Raw genomic sequence first — 18,932 nt, forward strand, 5'->3', positions numbered from 1 at the left:
ACGTATCCTTTCTACCATCGTTGCTTTATTTTTCGTCTCCATGATAAAAGTAAGTTAGGCCTTTCCCCGAGCTGTTAAAGCTCTTAATTCCCCGAATTGTCGGGGTTGCCCACCCGACAATTCCAACTCACAACTTTCATGGTTTTTGTGGTGGCTTATTAGGGCTAGCCACCAAAGCCCATGATTTGTCATCTTGCATCAGATTCACTGGTGTCTCCAATAGGTCTACTTCATCTAGGAGGAGAGATGATTTTTCTGGCATACATTTCTGTTTTTTGGCCTTCTGTACTTTCATTGTCTTCTTACTGCTTTTTCCTACTTTTAAAGGCAAAAGGTTTTGAGTTTCATGGCATATCACCTGTTTGCCTCGATCTCGGTCTTGTGCTTTGCCGTAGATACAGATTCGGTTAACATTTGTTCCGAGCTGCTTTACGATCTCTTTTTGTGCAAAGCTACTATTTGCATGTTTGGGGCTGGATCAATCTCAATGGGGTTCACTTCATTCGTTTTAAGTGATGGTTCGTCTTGTTTCCCGCACTACATGCTCCTCCTCCATTTTTCCGTAGAAAGCGTCCCAATATGGACTGTGATCACCGGTTTCAGCCTTCAACCAGGGGACCATATGATCCTTTTTTATTCATTGCCCGGGCGATACTGCATATGGTATTTCTAAACAAGTCGGTTGCATAGTGCCCAATTCTACCACAAGAGAAGCAAATGTGGGAGCCGCTCGTATTTGAACTCCACCCAAAGCCATTTGTTGCCGATATCGAGGATAGCTCCCGATTTCAAAGGTAAAGCCAAGTCAATCTCAACTCGACTCGACCTCCCTGTTACGTGCATTTGCTTTGTTGCATCGGAGTTGGACTTCTATTACTTTTCCTATCCTTTCCCCAGGTCATTGAACACTGTATCTATTCTCCAACCAGGGGGAACTCCTCCAATGCGTACCCAGAAGGCGGCCTTAGTAAAATCATAGCAATGTTCAGGGACTTCTGGGATACACTGCTGTAGAACAAGCAAATTAGTTGAGTATGACCAAGGTGAATTCCTCATTACTCGCTGTTTTTCCTCCTCCGTTGGAAATACAAATGTAAAATGCCCCCGTTCCTTCGTGAATGATAACCCCTTCGATTTCCATGCTTTCTTCATTGTAGTTATGAAAGCAGGATAGTTCACATTTGGTTTGGAGAACAATTTTCCAAAAGAGTACGTCTACATTCCTCCCGTTTACTTTGGGGAATATCATTAGACACTTCAACTACGTCATCCTCGGACCCACACAGTGCCCAAGCCTTTTACATAAAGCAGCCACTCTCATTTCATTTTCTTCTTTACTCTCCATTTGCACTAATCTTTAGAAACTTGTTTAGGGCTCGGTCTAGACTTACCATCAACCGGCTCAAGTTTGTCTCGGATCCGCCTTCGCCACGCCAAACGGATCCGCCATACACTGAACTTCGGGAAAAGCGAGGCTGATACTTAGATCGGTGCTTAATGCGGCAAGGAGTACTCTTTCTGGTGAATTTTTCCCTCCATGGTCATCCCGGTTGAAGGATGCGAGCAGGCCCCAGATCTTTGAGAATGGGTTCCAACATATTGTTCGTGATTTTTTTTTTTTTTTGAAAGCTGGGAGGAAGAAAACACTATGGAAAAGACACGGGAATCTGGACAAAACTCCTGTAAATTAGGATTTAGGGTGAACACTACGGAAAGGAACAGGAATCGGGACAAAACCTGTAGATTAGGGTTTGAAAAAGGGGGGTTGACGCTACCAAGCGGTAGAGAGCATCTCGCAGAGGCGAGGAGGAACTTTTTTGGCCGCCGGAGGGTTTCAGTGGGGTGGATAACCTCTTTAGGTAAGTTCAAAGTGAAATTTTTTTGTGCATTCATGTGTATTTCAGTCAATTTCTGAATAAGATATAAACAAAAATCGCCCTTGAAATGTAGATTTATTAGTAATCTAATTGAATTATGTCGTGACTGAAACTAATTATAGATCGGACTGAATTTCATACCTTGTTCTATATGCTAGTTTCAAATTGAACTTGACAAAATCCTAAAACGAGATCCATCTAAATTTGCCTCTTTTTATTGGTCATCGGGGCCGAATCATCCCACTTTATATCATGATGGTTGCTTTGTTAATTGTTGAACAAAATTTCTGATTATTGAGTAATTGTGGAATGCCCCTTGAATATGCTTTTCTTTGTTCATGGTTCTGTTTATTCCTTTGGCATTTAATTGTGGTTGTCGGTGAGGAAATGGCCACGAATTTATGTCACGTGTGTAAAAATGATTAATCCTGGAGGTGGGGAAGTTGTGGAACTTGCATTGCAGGAAAATCTTTTTATGCCTTCATTTGTCTTTTAGTCAATTCCTACTATTTAAATGAAAACCAAAAATCAAAAACCCAAACTGATATGAACCGAACCCAACCAAACCGAGGTTTCAATTTGGTTTGGGTTGCATTTGGTTCGATTGAGCAGTTTTCCTTAACGGTTCGATTCGGTTCAGTTTTTCAAAATAACCGAACCAAACCAAATCAGTGACACCACTAGTGCCCTTCACTAGCCATGAGAACACAATGATCCAGACCTACATGGTCACGTGCTGTGGGCTCGCTTCTGTCAGTTTTTTTTTTTTTTGCACACTTGGATGAATAGATGAGAGTATGCTTTTGGCATGTCTTGGGTGAAAGATTTCAATGTGTGTTTTTTATGCTTATTCGGATATTTTTCAAATGGTTCTTCTAAAGACATACAATATTACGTTTAGTGAAATGAAAAAGCTACGATATCTTATCATAATTCTTGGGAAGCAAAATGGACCTAAAAATCCACCAATTATACAAATGATATTAACAAGTGTCCAAGCAATCTTTCACATTGAATAATTCTCACGGTAAGTCAAACCCTACACTTGCCTAGGAACTTGGCTTTCACTAAAATCGGGAATATATACATACCAAGCTCCCTATGCATGACACCCACACAATACATGGCGAACTTTTATATTTGAAATTAAAAACAAATTAATGAGCATTCCATATACTTTGAATCACAAAATAAACTTTTATTTATTAAATATTCTCCACTCAATCAATTATGACTAGACTGGCTTCCATTGGTAAAAAAAAAAAGATTGTGCAATTAAAGAAGCAATAAATTAGTGGGTTTTTTTTTTTTTTTTTTGATATCATATTTTAATGCTCAACTCACTCTTAGACTTTTGTCTTCTTCTTTGTAGAATGTGAGAGTCGAATCTCACACCTGAACTAAATGTTTCCACCCCTCTGAGAAAGCAAATTAAGCTGATTAAAAATAAATATGGATAAAGTATTGTTGAAGAGATGGGATTGTTGGAGTAAGAGTATGGGACTAATAGAGAGGAGAGAAAGTGTTCATGAAACTGATTTGGACCTCCATTTATTTTCAAAGATCAAGGTGGTGAGAATGTCGGTAGTTTTCTGCCATTTATTCATTTCTAATCTCAGAGAGTAAGTGGAAGTGAGCAAGAAAATGGAATCACCTGCAAATTGAATGAGAAATGCTACGGTTTTGTTCCTTTCGCTTTACCTCGTATCCTTATCGAATCTCATCCTATAAATATCTCTAAATCAATCGGCTAAACTTTTAACAATTATTGACATTTCCCTTTCAACACAATGACTCTCATTCCCCTCTTCTTCCTCCTACTCTCCTCTATCCATGTTAATATATGTTTAACCTCTAATAGATAAGTCTTGAAAACCCTAATCTTAATATAAGTCCAAGTTAAAAATCAAGATGGAAAGGTCTTTAAGCAACAGCCCTTCTAAAAGATGATAAAATGACATATGCACAACAGATACACAATATATGCACGCCAAATGCACGATGCACGATGCACGTACAACACATGGAAATTTCAATTAGACATTCGTCTTTGAAATTAAAATAAAGTCTTGAGCATTCCATATACTTCGACTTACAAAACAAATTTCTATCGTGTTAAACATATTCCACACAATCAATTATGGTCAAACCCACCTGCATTGGCAAAAAATGAACACATTTAAAGAAGCAATAAGTCAACTTTGGTAAAGATAATTAAAATCAATGTTGGTGCATGATGGATAAAGCGATTAGATTGTTGGAGTACGAAGATTGGACTTACAGAGAGTGAGAGAAAGAGGAAACAGAGGAGAGAAAGGGTCAATGAAATTGATTGCGTCTTTGGTTAGGTCTAATGGCGTAGCATGTGGGTTACGATGTTCATTGTCTCAATAGCTGATCTTATGTGAGATTTCAAGACAGGTAAACTAACTTTATCATATGCACGATTTTCATGAGTTAGCTTGTAGGAATTGCCATAAGTCGTATCATTGCCCCGCTCCCATTTTGGTTGTTTTGGACTACTTTTGATATCAGGTCACCTAACGGCCTATAAAAAGCACCATATGCAGTAATACTCACAAAATTGGCAATCTTGGGCCATACAATCTTTGAGCTTCCCTAGAACTATATTGCTATGTGCCTAGGTTTTTTGTGGCAACTTTGGTTATAAACCTCCCGAGGGATATGACTCCTAAGAAGTGTCGTGGTTCATTCTGATTCCAATGACTATGGCTGTCCCATTCTACATTGAAGCCCACTTTGCAATCAACATGTTTGTTGGGTCTATAATATTGTTCATCTAGGAGAGAAATAATAAGAATGATACAGAGGACTATGCAAGAGTTGTTGCTTGAGATCTAATATGCGATGATGTAAATGGACCATTGTCACTAATATTTTCTATCTTCAGGGACAACCCACCTATCTATATGTACTTCGGGCCCTCCTCGAGTGGCCGAGTGCCAATTCCCTTGCACCTTCATTGTAATTGTCGTCACATCACAAGCAACTTCTCAACAGATCACAATCATTTTTTCCCCTCTTCACGAATCACTAGTCGAGGATAGCCGCTCTCTATTGATGGTCTATTATATATAACTGTCACTTTTTCAGTTGGCCACTAGACTACTGAATTTGAAAGAGAAGAAATGGTTCCATCATCATCAACTCCAATATCAACACTTCCTATCATATATTTTTGTGAAACCTATGTTTAAATGGACTAACCGTGTGCACTTATGCTTTCGCAGGAGGATCAACATCCGTGTGCCGGGAACTCTGGACAAGACTAAGTGCTGTTTGTGCAATGCTCAGAGAACGGAATCATGATCTTCCATCATCTCAACAGGTTCTCGATTGAAGTTCAGAAGGAAGAGAGAGCCACTAGAGAGTACGCACCGGTCATAGTGGACGGTCTCAAGCTCAAGCACCCTAAGATACTTCTAAGCTTGTCGAAACAATCCTAAGCTTATTATACGATTACCAATTTAATTTTAAATCTTTCAGTCGTACCGGTTTAATCTTAAATCTTTTAATGGTTCACCGGCCTTTGGCTGAGGGCTGCGAAGCTTTCAACCAGTAGCTAATGACATGTGTAAAAAAGAAGAACAACAAGGAAAGAAAGAAAAGCTTTCACCCACAATAATCCTTTTATTGTGGAAACAAAAGTTTTTTCACTATCGATGTGCTGTCGATCTCGTGTTATCTGTAAACAGTAATTTTTTTTAGTAAGCATGGTTAATATATTCTCAAAACACTCGTTAACAAACCCCAAATGGAAAAAATGAAGGAGAAATTACACAAAGGTAGTGTATATATGCTTGCCCCGAAACTTTCACTGGTTAGACAATATCTCCCTAGTTTTATCCAGCAGTTAATCCACCATTATTATTTTAGTTGGCACGGGCGATGCATGTGACTTTTAAAGGGTAAAGGTAAACCAATGAAAAGTGTAATGGTTGCTCCTAAACGTATACCAAAGGGTCGAGATAAAGCAATTTATAGTGTATGAGATCAATAATCAATAAAACCAATAACATTTTTAATAACGGCGGAATGTACTTTGTTGGTATGACTGTTGTCGAAATAATTCTTATGAACTCTCTACATCATTTCACCTACTAGATAGTGAGTTAGAATTGTGTTTGAAGGGTTTAAAAGGTCATGGTCCCTTTTTTAACAAGAAGTCCTAAATATGTTCATGCTTATTTGAACTAAAAATGAGGATGCCCTCATTGCGTGCGACGAAATTAGCCCTCAATGGATTGTTAGTTTGATTAGAGATATTTTGCAAACATGGGAATCATGAATTAATGGTGGGTCACGATTCGATATTTCATAAGATTTCAGATGGAAACGTGACTTTTAAAGGGTAAAGTTAAACCAATGAAAAGCATAATGGTTGCTCATAAATGTATACTGGACCTAAGTCCTATCTCAATCAAGAGCTTGATGAATTCCCATCATCCATGTGGGATCATGGCCATCCATCTTAAGTACGGAATCAAGCGATTTAGTACACTTGCTCATATAAGTGGTGCTGGCTATAGAGTCTTGGCAAAATTGGATCATATCGGGTCTACGCACACCGAGCGCATCCTATCTATGTGGACCAAGATGTCCTTGCCATTAGAATTGTGGCTTGGACGGGGTCGTCCTTTAAATCCTTATTTGAGGGGCGTGATCATTGACTTCTTAATAAAAGAAATGAAGCCAAGGGATCTTTCATTACCTCCAGATGCTCTATTTGTGAGCAAGCGAGTATGAAAGATTTCTTAGAATGGTCCACCTTAAGAGTATGGGTTAAGGACTGGCGGGTCGAGATAAAGCAATTTATAGCGTATGAGATCAATAATCAATAAAACCAATAACATTTTTAATAACATCGGAATGGACTTTGTTGGTATGACTGTTGTCGAAATAATTCTTATGAACTTTCTACATCATTTCACCTACTAGATAGTGAGTTTAAATTGTGCTTGAAGGGTTTAAAAGGTCATCGTCCTTTTTTTAACAAGAAGTCCTAAATATGTTCATGCTTATCTGAAGTAAAAGTGAGGATGCCCTCGTTGCGTGCGACAAAATTAGCCCTCGATGGATTGTTAGTTTAATTAGAGATATTTTGCAAACACGGGAATCGCGAATTAATGGTGGGTCACAATTCGATATTTCATAAGATTTCAGATAGAAACGTGACAAGACTAGTATCATCACTGAAATAGTGTATGGAAACTAAAATCGATCGTTCTCAAAAGTTTGAGGACCAAAAGGGTAATTTGTTATGGAGGTTGACACCTCGGTGGCCCATGGCAATATAGCCGGTCTTGACTTTTTTCCGACTAATTTTGAACACAAATTTTTTCATGTTACGACTTATATTGTCGCCGAGAGTAGAACAAGGACTACTACTCTATTCGAACAAAGTATAAGAATTAAAAGTGGATTCTGTTAAAACAACAGAGGGCCAAAAATGTAATTTTTCCTAATTTTAAAAAAAAAAATCAAAGGGAATTTCAATAAAAATAGATTAACAAAAAAGAAATCATCGTTATCATTTCGAAAACTTGTCTCATCGCTAAATCTCATTTATGGGAGAACTCGATTTTCTAAAAATTTATATTTAAGATATGTGTATAAAAATTTGTCATTTTTAATGCGTTTTCCAAAAAATCATTTATAATATGTATACAAAAATGTCATTTTCCATGCATATGTCATGTGTTATGTGTAATACATGCATTAAATATAAAAATATATTTTAATAAGCGTGGTTAATAAGTTCATGAAGAACACTCCCTAACAAGCCGGCTTTACCTCACAAAATAGGGAAAATTATACAAAGTCCCCATGAATTTTAGGGGGTAATTTACGCTAGCCCACGTACTTGTTATAAGGTCTCCATAAATTTTCATCTTGCTACGGCTGTTAGTTCATCGTCATTATTCCAGTTAGCATGTGCAATATTCATGACTTTTTAAGAGATAAAAGTGAAAGATAAAAACAAATCGATTACTTCTAAAGGCTTTATTTATTTCTTAGAAAATGAATAATTTTTAAAAATATGTATTTTTAAATAATTATTTATAAAAATGAATAAACGAAAATATTTTCACCGTCCACGAAAATTCATAAATATTTAACGAAAATGACTAATTATTATAATATTTTTTAAGTGCTAAATGGACCATCAGATAAGACGATCAATTTTTTCTGAAAAGTCACCAATTTCCCAATAAGTCAACATCGGACTTTGCTTGTTTTTCACATAAAAACTCTCATCGCATGCACCATCCACGACGCGATTCATAAACGCAAAAATCAATTTTTTATTATTTTGTATTTTTTATATTTTCATTTCCATTTTTTTTTTTAATATATCCGTTTTTGCTATTTCCCATGCGCGTTGTTCTTCTTCTTCTCCGATCTAGGGGCTCTCTCCAGCCAGAAACGTCTCCCTGCGAAAACTCCATTTCCACTCCACCCCCAAAACCCCAACCGACTCGGATCAGCTCTCCGCCGCCGTCCCCGACGGCCGATCGGCTCGATCCAATCTCGGACCGCCACCGCCGCCTCCGCCGCCGCCTCCGCCGCCGCCATGAGTTCACTCTCCGGAGTACGCTTCCCCTCCGGACGGGGCGGGGCCGAGCGATCGCCTCCCCGCGCCGTCCCTGGCTTTTCTGCTTAGGGTTTTTTTTTTTTTTTAGCGGTTTTATTCGTGCGTGACGCGAATTTCGATGTGCGAATGTCGTGCGCAGGGAACGGGCTCGCTCGCCGGGTTCACGAGGCTCTGCAAGGGCATGGCCGTGGTGCTTGTCGGGGGCCACATTGTGGTGCAGATCCTCCCCGCGGCCGTCAATTATCTTGCTCTGATCCCCGCGAGGTATTGTTAGTAACGCTTCGTTGTAGTTTGGATGCTTCCTTTGTTTGAGATTTAGTGGCTTGAGTTGCTCGATGTCCGGGGGCGGAAGTCTGGGAGGTGGATTTTTGTGGTCCCGGTGCGTGATTTGTTGCTGTAGTGGCGGATTTCGGTTGCGATTGCTCGTTCCGTGTTCGTTTAATTTTGAATGAGTGGCTTGAGTGGAAGGTCGTAGTAGGATGCTTGAGGATAGATGTTTTGCACTAGTTGATCTGGCTTCCCAAGCAAGTACAGATTGAGCTTCTGTGACGTTAAGTTTCTGGCTGATTCGAAATTGGGACTCAGAGCTGCCGATTTGCCCTTTCGCAAGGTGTCTAGAGTGCAGAGGTTTCAAGTGCCTAGGGATATAAGGGCGAAGTTTTCATGCTTTAATACTAACATTTGACGTTTATCAGTGGTGATGTTCAAGATCAGAGGCATTTATCTGCTTCAAATGCTTGAGTTGGCCTCATATTCCTAAAGTATAATGGAGTCCTTTATGGATTGAAAACCTGTTGCCTTCAACAGATAATTCTTTATCTCGGCTTGAAAATTAAAGTAGTTAAGTTCCTATTAGATGAGAGGCAATCACGTGCTTACTATACTGTACTTCAGGAAAACATTTAAATCAGTTTAAGTTGGTCAATGAGAACTGAATAACAGTAAAATATATACTTTCATATCTATTTGAATTCCTTCAGGTTAGTTTTCAAGGTTTCAGGAATTTGCATTAGAGCATAATATGGGATGATTGGAGAAAAAATTGGAGGGACTACTAGTAAAAATAGCCTCGTATCAAGACACAGATAAAAAAAGGATCTGGAGGAGGGCGGAGGTGCTTTATTTTGCAATACACTCCTTTTAAACCTCTAAACAAGCTTTAACTTTTTGCTGACATAATTTTCCTGTCTGTGGAATTATTTCCAAACCTTCTGTTGGTACTTTCGAAACGTAAATGTGAACTTGATGGCATGTCACCTCCAAACGTATGCTATGCAGCTACTGAACCCACCTATAGCTTTAATACTGCTGCAATATAACTAGTTTCAGTTTTTACCCTGCTGAAGTCCTTTGGTTAACTTTGCACACATGCAGCTCTATTTGCCTTGAACTAATATGACAAGTTATAGGCCCTGAACTTACTGGCTGCTTAAGTTTGAGTTCGCTGCCACTAAGCATGTAGCAGATGAGATCCTGAACAAATTGCAAGTATTTTATGCGCGCATTACAGGCCTGAGATGGAGAAAATGTCATTAACAAGACCTTAGTTGGGATTCCAATATAGAATCTATGCAGCTATGTAAGGGTGTAGATGAGCTTATATTTCCTCAATATATAGATATACTGAAAAATCTAAGTTGATTGTTCTGGAAGTTCTTCATTGGACCTTCTAGAGTTCACATGAAAAGATGACCAGAGAAGATGGGGGAGATTAAGGGCCTGTTTAGATTGACTTTTCTTTTATTAATTTGGTTGATCTAAATCTTGTGGCTCACACATTGACCTTTCTATTAATAAATCTGAACATTCTACAACTTTCCCTATGCTGAACTGTTGACACGTGGATTCACATATATTCTGAAGAATACCCTGAAATTTGAATTATATATTTTAAATTTTTGCAGGAAAGCAAAAAAGTACCTTTTGCTTTTGTTTAAATGCAAACAAACATGCCCTGAGCTCTTCTTGGCCTTAATGTGCACAAACATTGTATGATGAGATTTTGAGGTATAACAGGGGCCAATATAATTTGCTGAGAGAATGGTATTTTCAGAAAGTGATGCCAAATGATCTATGAATTAAGAACTGTAGTTATGATTTAAATGACTAGAGAATAATTGAACAGCTGTTGCGTGACTTTGCTATAATACTATCTACCTTATTGCTAGGACATGGTTGGCATTGCCAAATTCAAGGTAGAAGTACTATTTCATAGTAGAAAAATTATCTACATCCTTGCTCCTTTTCAATAACATCTTTTCCTTGTTTCTCATAAAAAAAGGGGGGGGCTACCGTGGACTTACTTTGCCTTATAGTTTGTCACAGCAGAGGAGGATTTGTGCACTATTATCTAATTGGTTCTAATTATTTCCATGTAATACTTCTAATTACAGCAGATGACTGTCATATCCCTCAGCAGCATATGTTTTGAAGTGTCCTCTATGTTAGAGTTTCCAGCATGAGATCCAAAACGGTTCCACAAATAAAAATATTATGCCATGGATTAGTTTTAAGTTTTATCGTCAACTTCGTTGGCCACCTACGGTTCTTGGTGAAGGCTTAATGAATTATTGTTATCGTCTGATCATAGGTGCATGTTCTGGTATCGTTCTGGATCTCATTTGTGATTTGTTCTTCTTTGTAGGACAATTCCTTTTGCTTGGAATCTGATAACGGCTGGTTATATTGAGCAAACAGTATATGGGGTATAGACTGCATTAGTTATTCTTTTAAGCTTCTCTAGTGCCTTGCTTCTTTTGTTCTTGTCTTTCTCATTTCGTGATTTCAGTAAGCTTGTCTCTGCTTCAGGTTGTTATCAGCACTATTGGTCTACTATTCATGGGAAAGATTCTTGAGCCCATATGGGGTGCTAAAGAGTTCGTGAAGTTCATCTTCATTGTCAACATTTTAACTTCTCTCTGTGTTTTCGTCACTGCCATCGCCTTGTATTACATAAGAATGGAGGAAAATTACCTGTAAGTGCAGTATTACCTATATAACCTGAGTGCAAATTATCTTCCGACTGATGCTTTGAGAGGTTTTTCAACTTTCTGTGTGTTTACATGTTTTTCCCTTCTATGTTATTTTCGTTTACTATGATGGTAGAAGCAAACATGTTAGTCTAGAAGAGACCTCATAAATCCCAATTGCTCATCTGGAATTTAATGGTGGATCGGATATCTTAAGCATATGTTTATTGTTGCTGCTGCTTTATTTGAATTAGCACAATACATGTATCAATTCTTCTGTATATCAAATTTTAGGATTTTAGTTCTTTTATTATTTGCTCCTTGGGTATTTTACTGTTTTATGATTAACCTCCTCATTTAGTTTTGTGAAAATGCATGTCTAGGTACATGCCACTATCTGGTTTCTATGGGGTCCTTTCAGGGTTCCTCGTTGGCATTAAGCAAATTTTACCTGACCATGAGTTGCCTTTAGTGAGGATTAAAGCAAAGGTAAGTTGTAAAGGCGTCAACCTTTGTTTCAGCTCTCTCTAGGGTAGAATTTCTCGCTAGTTTCTAATGCACTGGTCGTCTTACTGGCCCCATGCAGTGGTTGCCATCTATCATTTTGCTACTGTCTGTCATTGTAAGCTTCTTCATCCCAGAGCCTACAGCTTATCTGCCGATGTTAATATTTGGCACATACACAAGCTGGATTTACCTTAGGTTCTTGCAAAGGAGGCCTGAAACTAAGTTCATGGGGGATCCAAGTGATGATTTCTCCTTTTCTTCCTTTTTCCCGGAGCTATTAAGGTAATTTCATGATTGTTTCTTTCTTAACCAATAAGATTGATGCCTTATATGTTTGTTTAGGTGTGCAACTGTTCTAGTTTTTACTTTTGTCGTTCTCATTCACTTTAATAGTGCTTCTTCAATCATCTCCTCTCCAGATTGACATCTCATGCCAAGTTTTTCTCTTCTCTGTTCGGCCTGCAGGCCCATAATTGATCCTTTTGCATCAATATTTGCTCGGTTGTGTTGTGGAAAACGCCAAACTTCGTCTGAGGCCCAGGACTATGAACTGGGCGATAACCCATTGCTGGGTTCTGATCCGATCGAAGCATCTAGGAGAAGGTAATATTCTCTTGTGAGTTTTCACTTACCAGTTCACAAATTGAACTTTCCATGTAGAAACAGTGATACACTGATGCTCATAAGTTCGGTTAGAGAAGGGAAAAACGGAAATGAGAGAAATGGTTCCCAAGACAAAGAGGAGAATTAATAGCCTGATCCTTCTCATTTAAATAATCCATGATGAAATAGCAAGTGACTTCATCCTGATTTAGTTTTGATAAAATTGAAGTCCTCGTGAAGTTAATGCCAGTCTACAAGTGCTGGGGCTTTCAAGTACAAAGGCAAATCTGAGGACACTAGTGCAATGTAAAATACCATGCAAAATCCATGACCAGACAAATTTACAGCTAGTTTCATCAATAATGATATATGACGGGAGCTCTACTGCTGCGATAAAAATTGTGGTCTGAAGATTGTTATCGTTGTAAGTGGGATGCAAGTTATGGATAATTTGCAATTGGCTTTTATTTTAGAGAACGAGGCGCCCGGGCTTTGGAAGAAAGGCTTGCAGCTGAGAGGTTAGCAGCTGCACAGACTGCGCAAGAATCTGGGAAAGATGCCACCGAGAGTGTTTGACAACAAGAGACAACTTCCAGTTTGGAGCAATTACGGCAGAAAGTATCTTTCTCATGGTGAAGTCAGAAAGGATGCATTTCTGTGTGCCTATTTTGTGGATTATGTTACTCATGGTACAGGAATTTTGTCTTCTTTGATACATTTCCTTTGCACTATTTTGCTTTGGCTGTTGCTCAATATACGTCGGATGACTATAAAAAGAAAATTGTTCTTGACTCCTGAGAAGGGCTTCTTTCAATCGCTGTTTAGCATTCATTTGTTTTGGTTGACGAAGAATTCTCATGACGGTTAGAATATATTTAATTCTCATGACAGTTCAAATCAAATTCAATCCATTGACAAGTGACTTAACCGGTTCGACATGTTAAAAAACGTGAACTGTACTGTGGTGAATAGTATTGCGACTATGGGAATTGGTTAGGATGAGATCATCCATATCGTCATCACCACAAGACCTTGTGAAGGCAATCCATCGTAATATGTCGATGCAAGCAGTGAAGATCCATCGTGGAAATGGTTCTGCATTGTAAATGTAGATGACCAACTTTCAAATATTTACAAATCATCAGTTGTCATTTCAAACAGACCATGAATGCAGCTAGATCTCCGAATGAAGATTCGGCTGGGGACAAAGCATACAGACTTAATAGACAAGTTTACAAGAGTGACTGAAAAATGCAAGATTGTAGCCTATGTTGATTCATGGAAAGAGCGGAAGATAAAACTGTAGAAATGGTCAATAGAGTACAAAAATGATTCACCCAGGCTTCAAACCCAACTGATATCCTCCTCTCTAGTACACATGCAAACCTGTTGCGATCTGTAGCTAAAACTACGGGTTATCTTTAAGAGTAGCTGCAAACATATTGCCTCTGCCCAAGTGAACATGCTGATTATACTGAGAAGGGTCGTGGGTTTATTAAGAATTCCCTGCTAATGGAGTGGTCATCTTAACCCATCCACAGAGGAGAAATGACGATCCCTTTTATCAAGATCATTTACATTTTCCGCAAACAAATGTTACAGTAGAAGCAGTACAAATACAAATCTTAACAAACCACAAATGACGTACAAAGTCCCCAGTTTTCTCCGGACAGAAGTTGATTATCATCTTGAACAGACAAAGTGTTCACCCATTTTTGGGTCTATCATTGCCTAACAAATCAATCTTACAGATGCAATATTCCACTATCGTAAAAAAGAGACTATACAAGTCTAGATCAGTGTCGAGCTATTTTCTCGAATTCTAGAGAAAACTTGGCAATGCAATGTATCCCATGTGACAGTGAAAGTATGAATGCCCGACTGATCACTCTTCGAAAAGCTCTCCAGCAAAACTTTGTTTATGGACCATCTTTCTGTAATCTGTGAATTCAAAGCGACATAAATGTCTTAACCAATTGTACCAAAATGTTACCAGTCATATCAAAACATTCATCACAAACAAAGCGACATGGCGACTTTGTGCTTCTTGCCAGCATGTGCAAAGGTATTTACTCTTGTTTATGGCACAACTTAAAGGAGAAGCACAGGCAATGGGACGAATGCATCATTTTGGCTTGAATTATCAGCACATTACAAGAGAGATGAAATCCTAACCTTCTTTATTGTTCCACAAAGCTGCAGCACAGCTGTTGAAGGGACTCTCAAGATTGGGCTCTGCAAGAACACAATATTTGAGTGGAAGAAAACAAAAAGCAAAAACAGGAGATTGATAGAAATAGTTATTCAGACCTCCCAGCAGACTCTGAATGGACAAAAGAATGGTTCTGCAGTCATACGCTGATGACCACTTATCCTGTCGCCACATTCCACCAAAGATGTCATCAATTGCATAGACATTAAAGCAATAAAAAAGAAACAGTACAGAAATTTAGTAAAGAACTCAAAATTTCATTATTGTAAATCCATTACTCTTGAATTAATTACTCAGGCTATTTATTTCATAACAAAATTTTCAGTTTTCCTCATCAACAGAAGATTCAGCTTGGCCCATCACTTTTTCAGCTTCAGTCTAAAATACATTTACATGGAATTACCAATCACACTATTGTGAAACAAAGATGGAAAGTGGAAAATCAAGTAAAAAAGTCACAATTGCAACCCAATTATGCATTTGAAAACTGAAGGGAAAACGATTTTGAGAAGGGTCATATTTTCATCCATTCCTCCTCCAACTTAATTTTCTGATTGTTGAATTTGGAACAAGGACATCTCTCACATTTATTTGGCTTAAATCATGTGAGTTATCCCATATTTGGAACCCATTTATTATAGGCTTTGTCAGCGGAAGTTTCTACAGGGATGGACACTGTGGCCCTTTTGTAAAATGCCATGTCCTTTAATACACATCATAAGTTGATGTTTGATCCAAGAGTCTTTCCTTAAAATCCCACTTTGAATATTCAGCTTCAAGCAAATTGCTGACATACTAGGTTCCAATAACCTAAAATCCACCCCAACTAGCGAACCGGACATTCAAAACTCAGAATGGAAGAAACATTGTTCCAATTGGCAAAACCAAGTTATTGATGTCTGACTTGACTCTATCCTTGTAGGAAAAATGTCAGGAATGACCATAAGAAAGCAATAAGAGTAAATGTCCAAAATTTTTGCAAACGCCAGGCAAAACAAAAGTACAGGATTAATGTCAACTCCCCAGAACAAAGAATTCTGTGCCATCAAATGTCTTTGATAAGGTTTATTAAGAATTTTGTGCCATCAAATGTCTTTGATAAGGTTTATTACTTGCTGAGAAAGATGATACCTGAAGGATGTCAAGACATATATTGCCAAACTGATCGACATTCGGATGGAAACACAGAGTCTCAAACTTGACTTGCGGTGGCTTGAATGGATATTCCAATGGGAACCGCAATGAAAGCTTGTAAGAGAGACCCTCGTACACCGTGCCTTTTGCACCCTCAATTGTGCCTACCCATGAGAAAATACTTTCACCTTCAGGAAATGCCGATACTCCAAGATCTCCACTCATCTGCACAGGAAAGCATTCTCAAGTATTTTGATGAAATTGCCAGACAAAAACATAATAGAAAAGGAGAGACGAATGCATAAAGAGTTGAGGCAAGAGACAGAAGAGCACAAAATAAATCAGAAACTTATTGTTGGAAGCTTGAAAAGGTATCATATTTATTAATGAACTTTAAATTTTATCCAATCACTAATTACAATGCTGGCCGAAAAAAAAAAATGATGACTTGTTGCAATGTAGCATATGATTTTCTGTAAAAAGCAGAGTGATCTTGAACTTATTGCAAGTACTTTAGAGTCATTAATCATCTTCCCCCAAAGTCTCCGAAACAATCTCAGCCAACTTAACAAATTACATGGGCAACAGTATCAGTGCCTTCATTCTATCTTCAAAATACTGGCAAATTAGATGCTCCTTCATATGGGAGATGTAAATGTGGTACCTCAAGACTTGTGCAAATAGGAAGTGAAGACTGTTAATTTGGTCGACATCTAAGCAATAGTAGAGATTGCAGAAAAAGATGCAAATGCAAGGAGAAGTTTCATTTACAATGTGCATTATCTTTAGCCCAAAGTAAACTAGGGCCAGTGATTTTTCTTTTTATGGCATAATAACACATTTTTTATGTGATGTTAAAACCTGGAAATTTAAGAATTAATTCTGGTACATAAACATGTGAGTCAGATATATAAACATGTATAACGGTGTTTGCATGTGTATAAATGCATTGGATTAACATAAACAAGCTCACCTATTTGATTAAAGAAGTCTAAAATTGTTTAAACAGCTGCAGATGACTATCTTGCATGCACGACACTTTTAATTTCCACTTTAAACAAATAGGCCTATCTACGCCACAAACATGATTGAGCCTCTACGTGCCCGACACATCATTGATGAGCAACGCAACCATCCCAGAAGATGTCAATGCGATCGTTCAGGGACACCTAAGTAGTTCTTTGTTATGATCTAAACATGATTTCCTTCCTCATTTGCCGTCTGGAGAACAGAACCTCTTCTAATCCACACACAAGTCCGTTCCATCACCCCAAACCCATGGCCATGTGGTTTGCCTCCAACTTCACTACCAACCCCCAACGTACTTCGCAGTGAACTTCACAGAAACTATGACAACTCCACCGACTAATGACAGGAATTCCAACGACCATGGTCCAGACAATTCAAAGCAAAGAAAAAGAACAAGAAAAGGCACGTTCTTTGGCCGGGCACAAGCAGCAAAAGTCGATGCAGATGCGACCGGACTGGGTACAAATTCGTCAACAGAAACGCTATCCGAAAACACCCAAATGAACAAGGAACGCTGCACATACCATCAGCGCCATCAGTTCCTTCTGGAGCCTGCAAGAAAACAAAACCAAGAAGCCAACGCAGCAACGATCAAACCCCGAAACTCCTCAACAGCAAGAACCCAACAAAAATTTCCCCAAAGGAAAAACAAAAAACAAAACCCACCTCTGAGTGACGGAGGTCGAATCGACGGGAACAGGCGAGGCCTTGGCCTGCTTCGGCGCCTGCCGGCGGCCGGACACCGTCGACGAGTTGTCCGCCGTCGGGTTCTGCCGGACTTCCATCTTGCGATCAGATTCCCAGAGAAAACCCTTTATTCCACCTTAAATTCTTTAAAAAAAAAAAAATCACATGCTTTGCTCTTGCAATTTATGCACGAATCGCTCGGTGGGGTGGGGGAGACGACCGGCGCTGGTGGGCGGTGGAGGAGGAAGAAAAAGGGAGCGTCGGAACGAGGAAAAGGAAAGATGTGGGACGGTTGCTTAAACCGCAACCACCAAAATAATGCAAAAATGATTATCCTATCTTATCTATCATCATTATTATAATTATTACTATTTGTACTAACCAACAAATAATTGATGTGACAATCAATTAGGGCCCTTTTGATTCCATTTTTTTTAGATAGGCAGGAAAGTGCATAGCTTAATAAAGTGAGGTCTGGTTTCGTTTTCTTTTTATTTAGGCTTTTTCCTGGGGCTGCCAAAGAAAAATGAGGATCTTTAGTTTAGTTAGGTTCATCGTCCTTAACTTTTTGGATTTTTAAGGCAAAATTAGTTTGTGGATGCTAAAATCAGGATTGGCTTTATAGAAGTGGTAACATTTTCAAGTTAGTTTTTACTATGCTACGATAGATATATTTTTGCTGAATTCATGTGTGATTTAGGGTCTGTTTGTTTATGTTTCTTTTCAAAAAGGAACGTAAAACGCGTTTAGGTGCGTTTTTTCCTTTTTTGTTCTTTTGTTAAGAACAAAAAAAACAGAAATAAGAAAACACAAAATTTGTGTTTCTTATTTCTCAAACACATTTGAGAAACACATTTTATTTTCTTCTTATTTTTCTTCTTTTTTTTTTCGCCGCCGCCGACCTCGGCCATGGCCTGGCGACCGGCCGACGAGGGCCCGGCGGCCTCGCCCGCCACGGCGAGGCTCGCCGCCCCCCGTCGCCGCCCCCAGGCGAGGCCGAGGCTCGCCGTAGCCGGGCGAGGGTCGGCCTCGCCTTGGCAGGCGAGCCCTCGCCGAGCCTCGCCCGGCCGGGCGAGCTCGAGCTCACCCGGCCAAGGCGAGGCCAACCTCACGCCCGGCTGAGCGAGCTCGATCTCGCCTAGATCTGCGGGCCGAGCTCGCCCGGCGGTTGGCGAGCCTCGGCCTCGCCGGATCTGGACGAGTTGGCGTCGCGGGCGATGGCCCGCGAGGCCGCGCCTCGTCGGCCGGCGGGCGAGCTCGGCCTCGCCGGATCTAGACGAGCTCAAGCTCGCCCGGCC

At 39.3% G+C, this 18,932-nt stretch overlaps 2 protein-coding genes and 1 long non-coding RNA gene across 3 annotated transcripts; 2 read left to right on the top strand and 1 right to left on the bottom strand.

Annotated features, from left to right (window-relative positions):
* Window positions 1-730: 730 nt before the first annotated feature.
* LOC120289054 lies at window positions 731-1,206 on the top strand. Its single transcript, XR_005547001.1, has 3 exons — window positions 731-794; window positions 930-1,043; window positions 1,158-1,206. It is a non-coding gene; the product is annotated as an uncharacterized LOC120289054 (long non-coding RNA).
* Window positions 1,207-8,250: 7,044 nt separating this feature from the next.
* Window positions 8,251-13,373, top strand: LOC104421799 (rhomboid-like protein 19). Its single transcript, XM_010033903.3, has 8 exons — window positions 8,251-8,490; window positions 8,633-8,757; window positions 11,138-11,198; window positions 11,302-11,468; window positions 11,846-11,951; window positions 12,049-12,251; window positions 12,435-12,572; window positions 13,046-13,373. The coding sequence occupies exons 1-8, from the start codon at window positions 8,473-8,475 to the stop codon at window positions 13,146-13,148; spliced, it is 921 nt and encodes a 306-aa protein (XP_010032205.1). The 5' UTR covers window positions 8,251-8,472; the 3' UTR covers window positions 13,149-13,373.
* Window positions 13,374-14,044: 671 nt separating this feature from the next.
* On the bottom strand, window positions 14,045-17,947 carry LOC104421800 (probable ubiquitin-conjugating enzyme E2 C). Its single transcript, XM_010033904.3, has 6 exons — window positions 17,614-17,947; window positions 17,472-17,499; window positions 15,916-16,143; window positions 14,883-14,946; window positions 14,748-14,807; window positions 14,045-14,513 (listed from the first exon to the last, which is right to left on the bottom strand). Exons 1-6 carry the CDS (start codon window positions 17,730-17,732, stop codon window positions 14,458-14,460), a joined length of 555 nt encoding a protein of 184 aa, XP_010032206.1. The 5' UTR covers window positions 17,733-17,947; the 3' UTR covers window positions 14,045-14,457.
* Window positions 17,948-18,932: the final 985 nt, after the last annotated feature.

The sequence above is a fragment of the Eucalyptus grandis genome, chromosome 10 (assembly GCF_016545825.1).
Source record: "Eucalyptus grandis isolate ANBG69807.140 chromosome 10, ASM1654582v1, whole genome shotgun sequence".
NCBI lineage: Eukaryota > Viridiplantae > Streptophyta > Magnoliopsida > Myrtales > Myrtaceae > Eucalyptus > Eucalyptus grandis.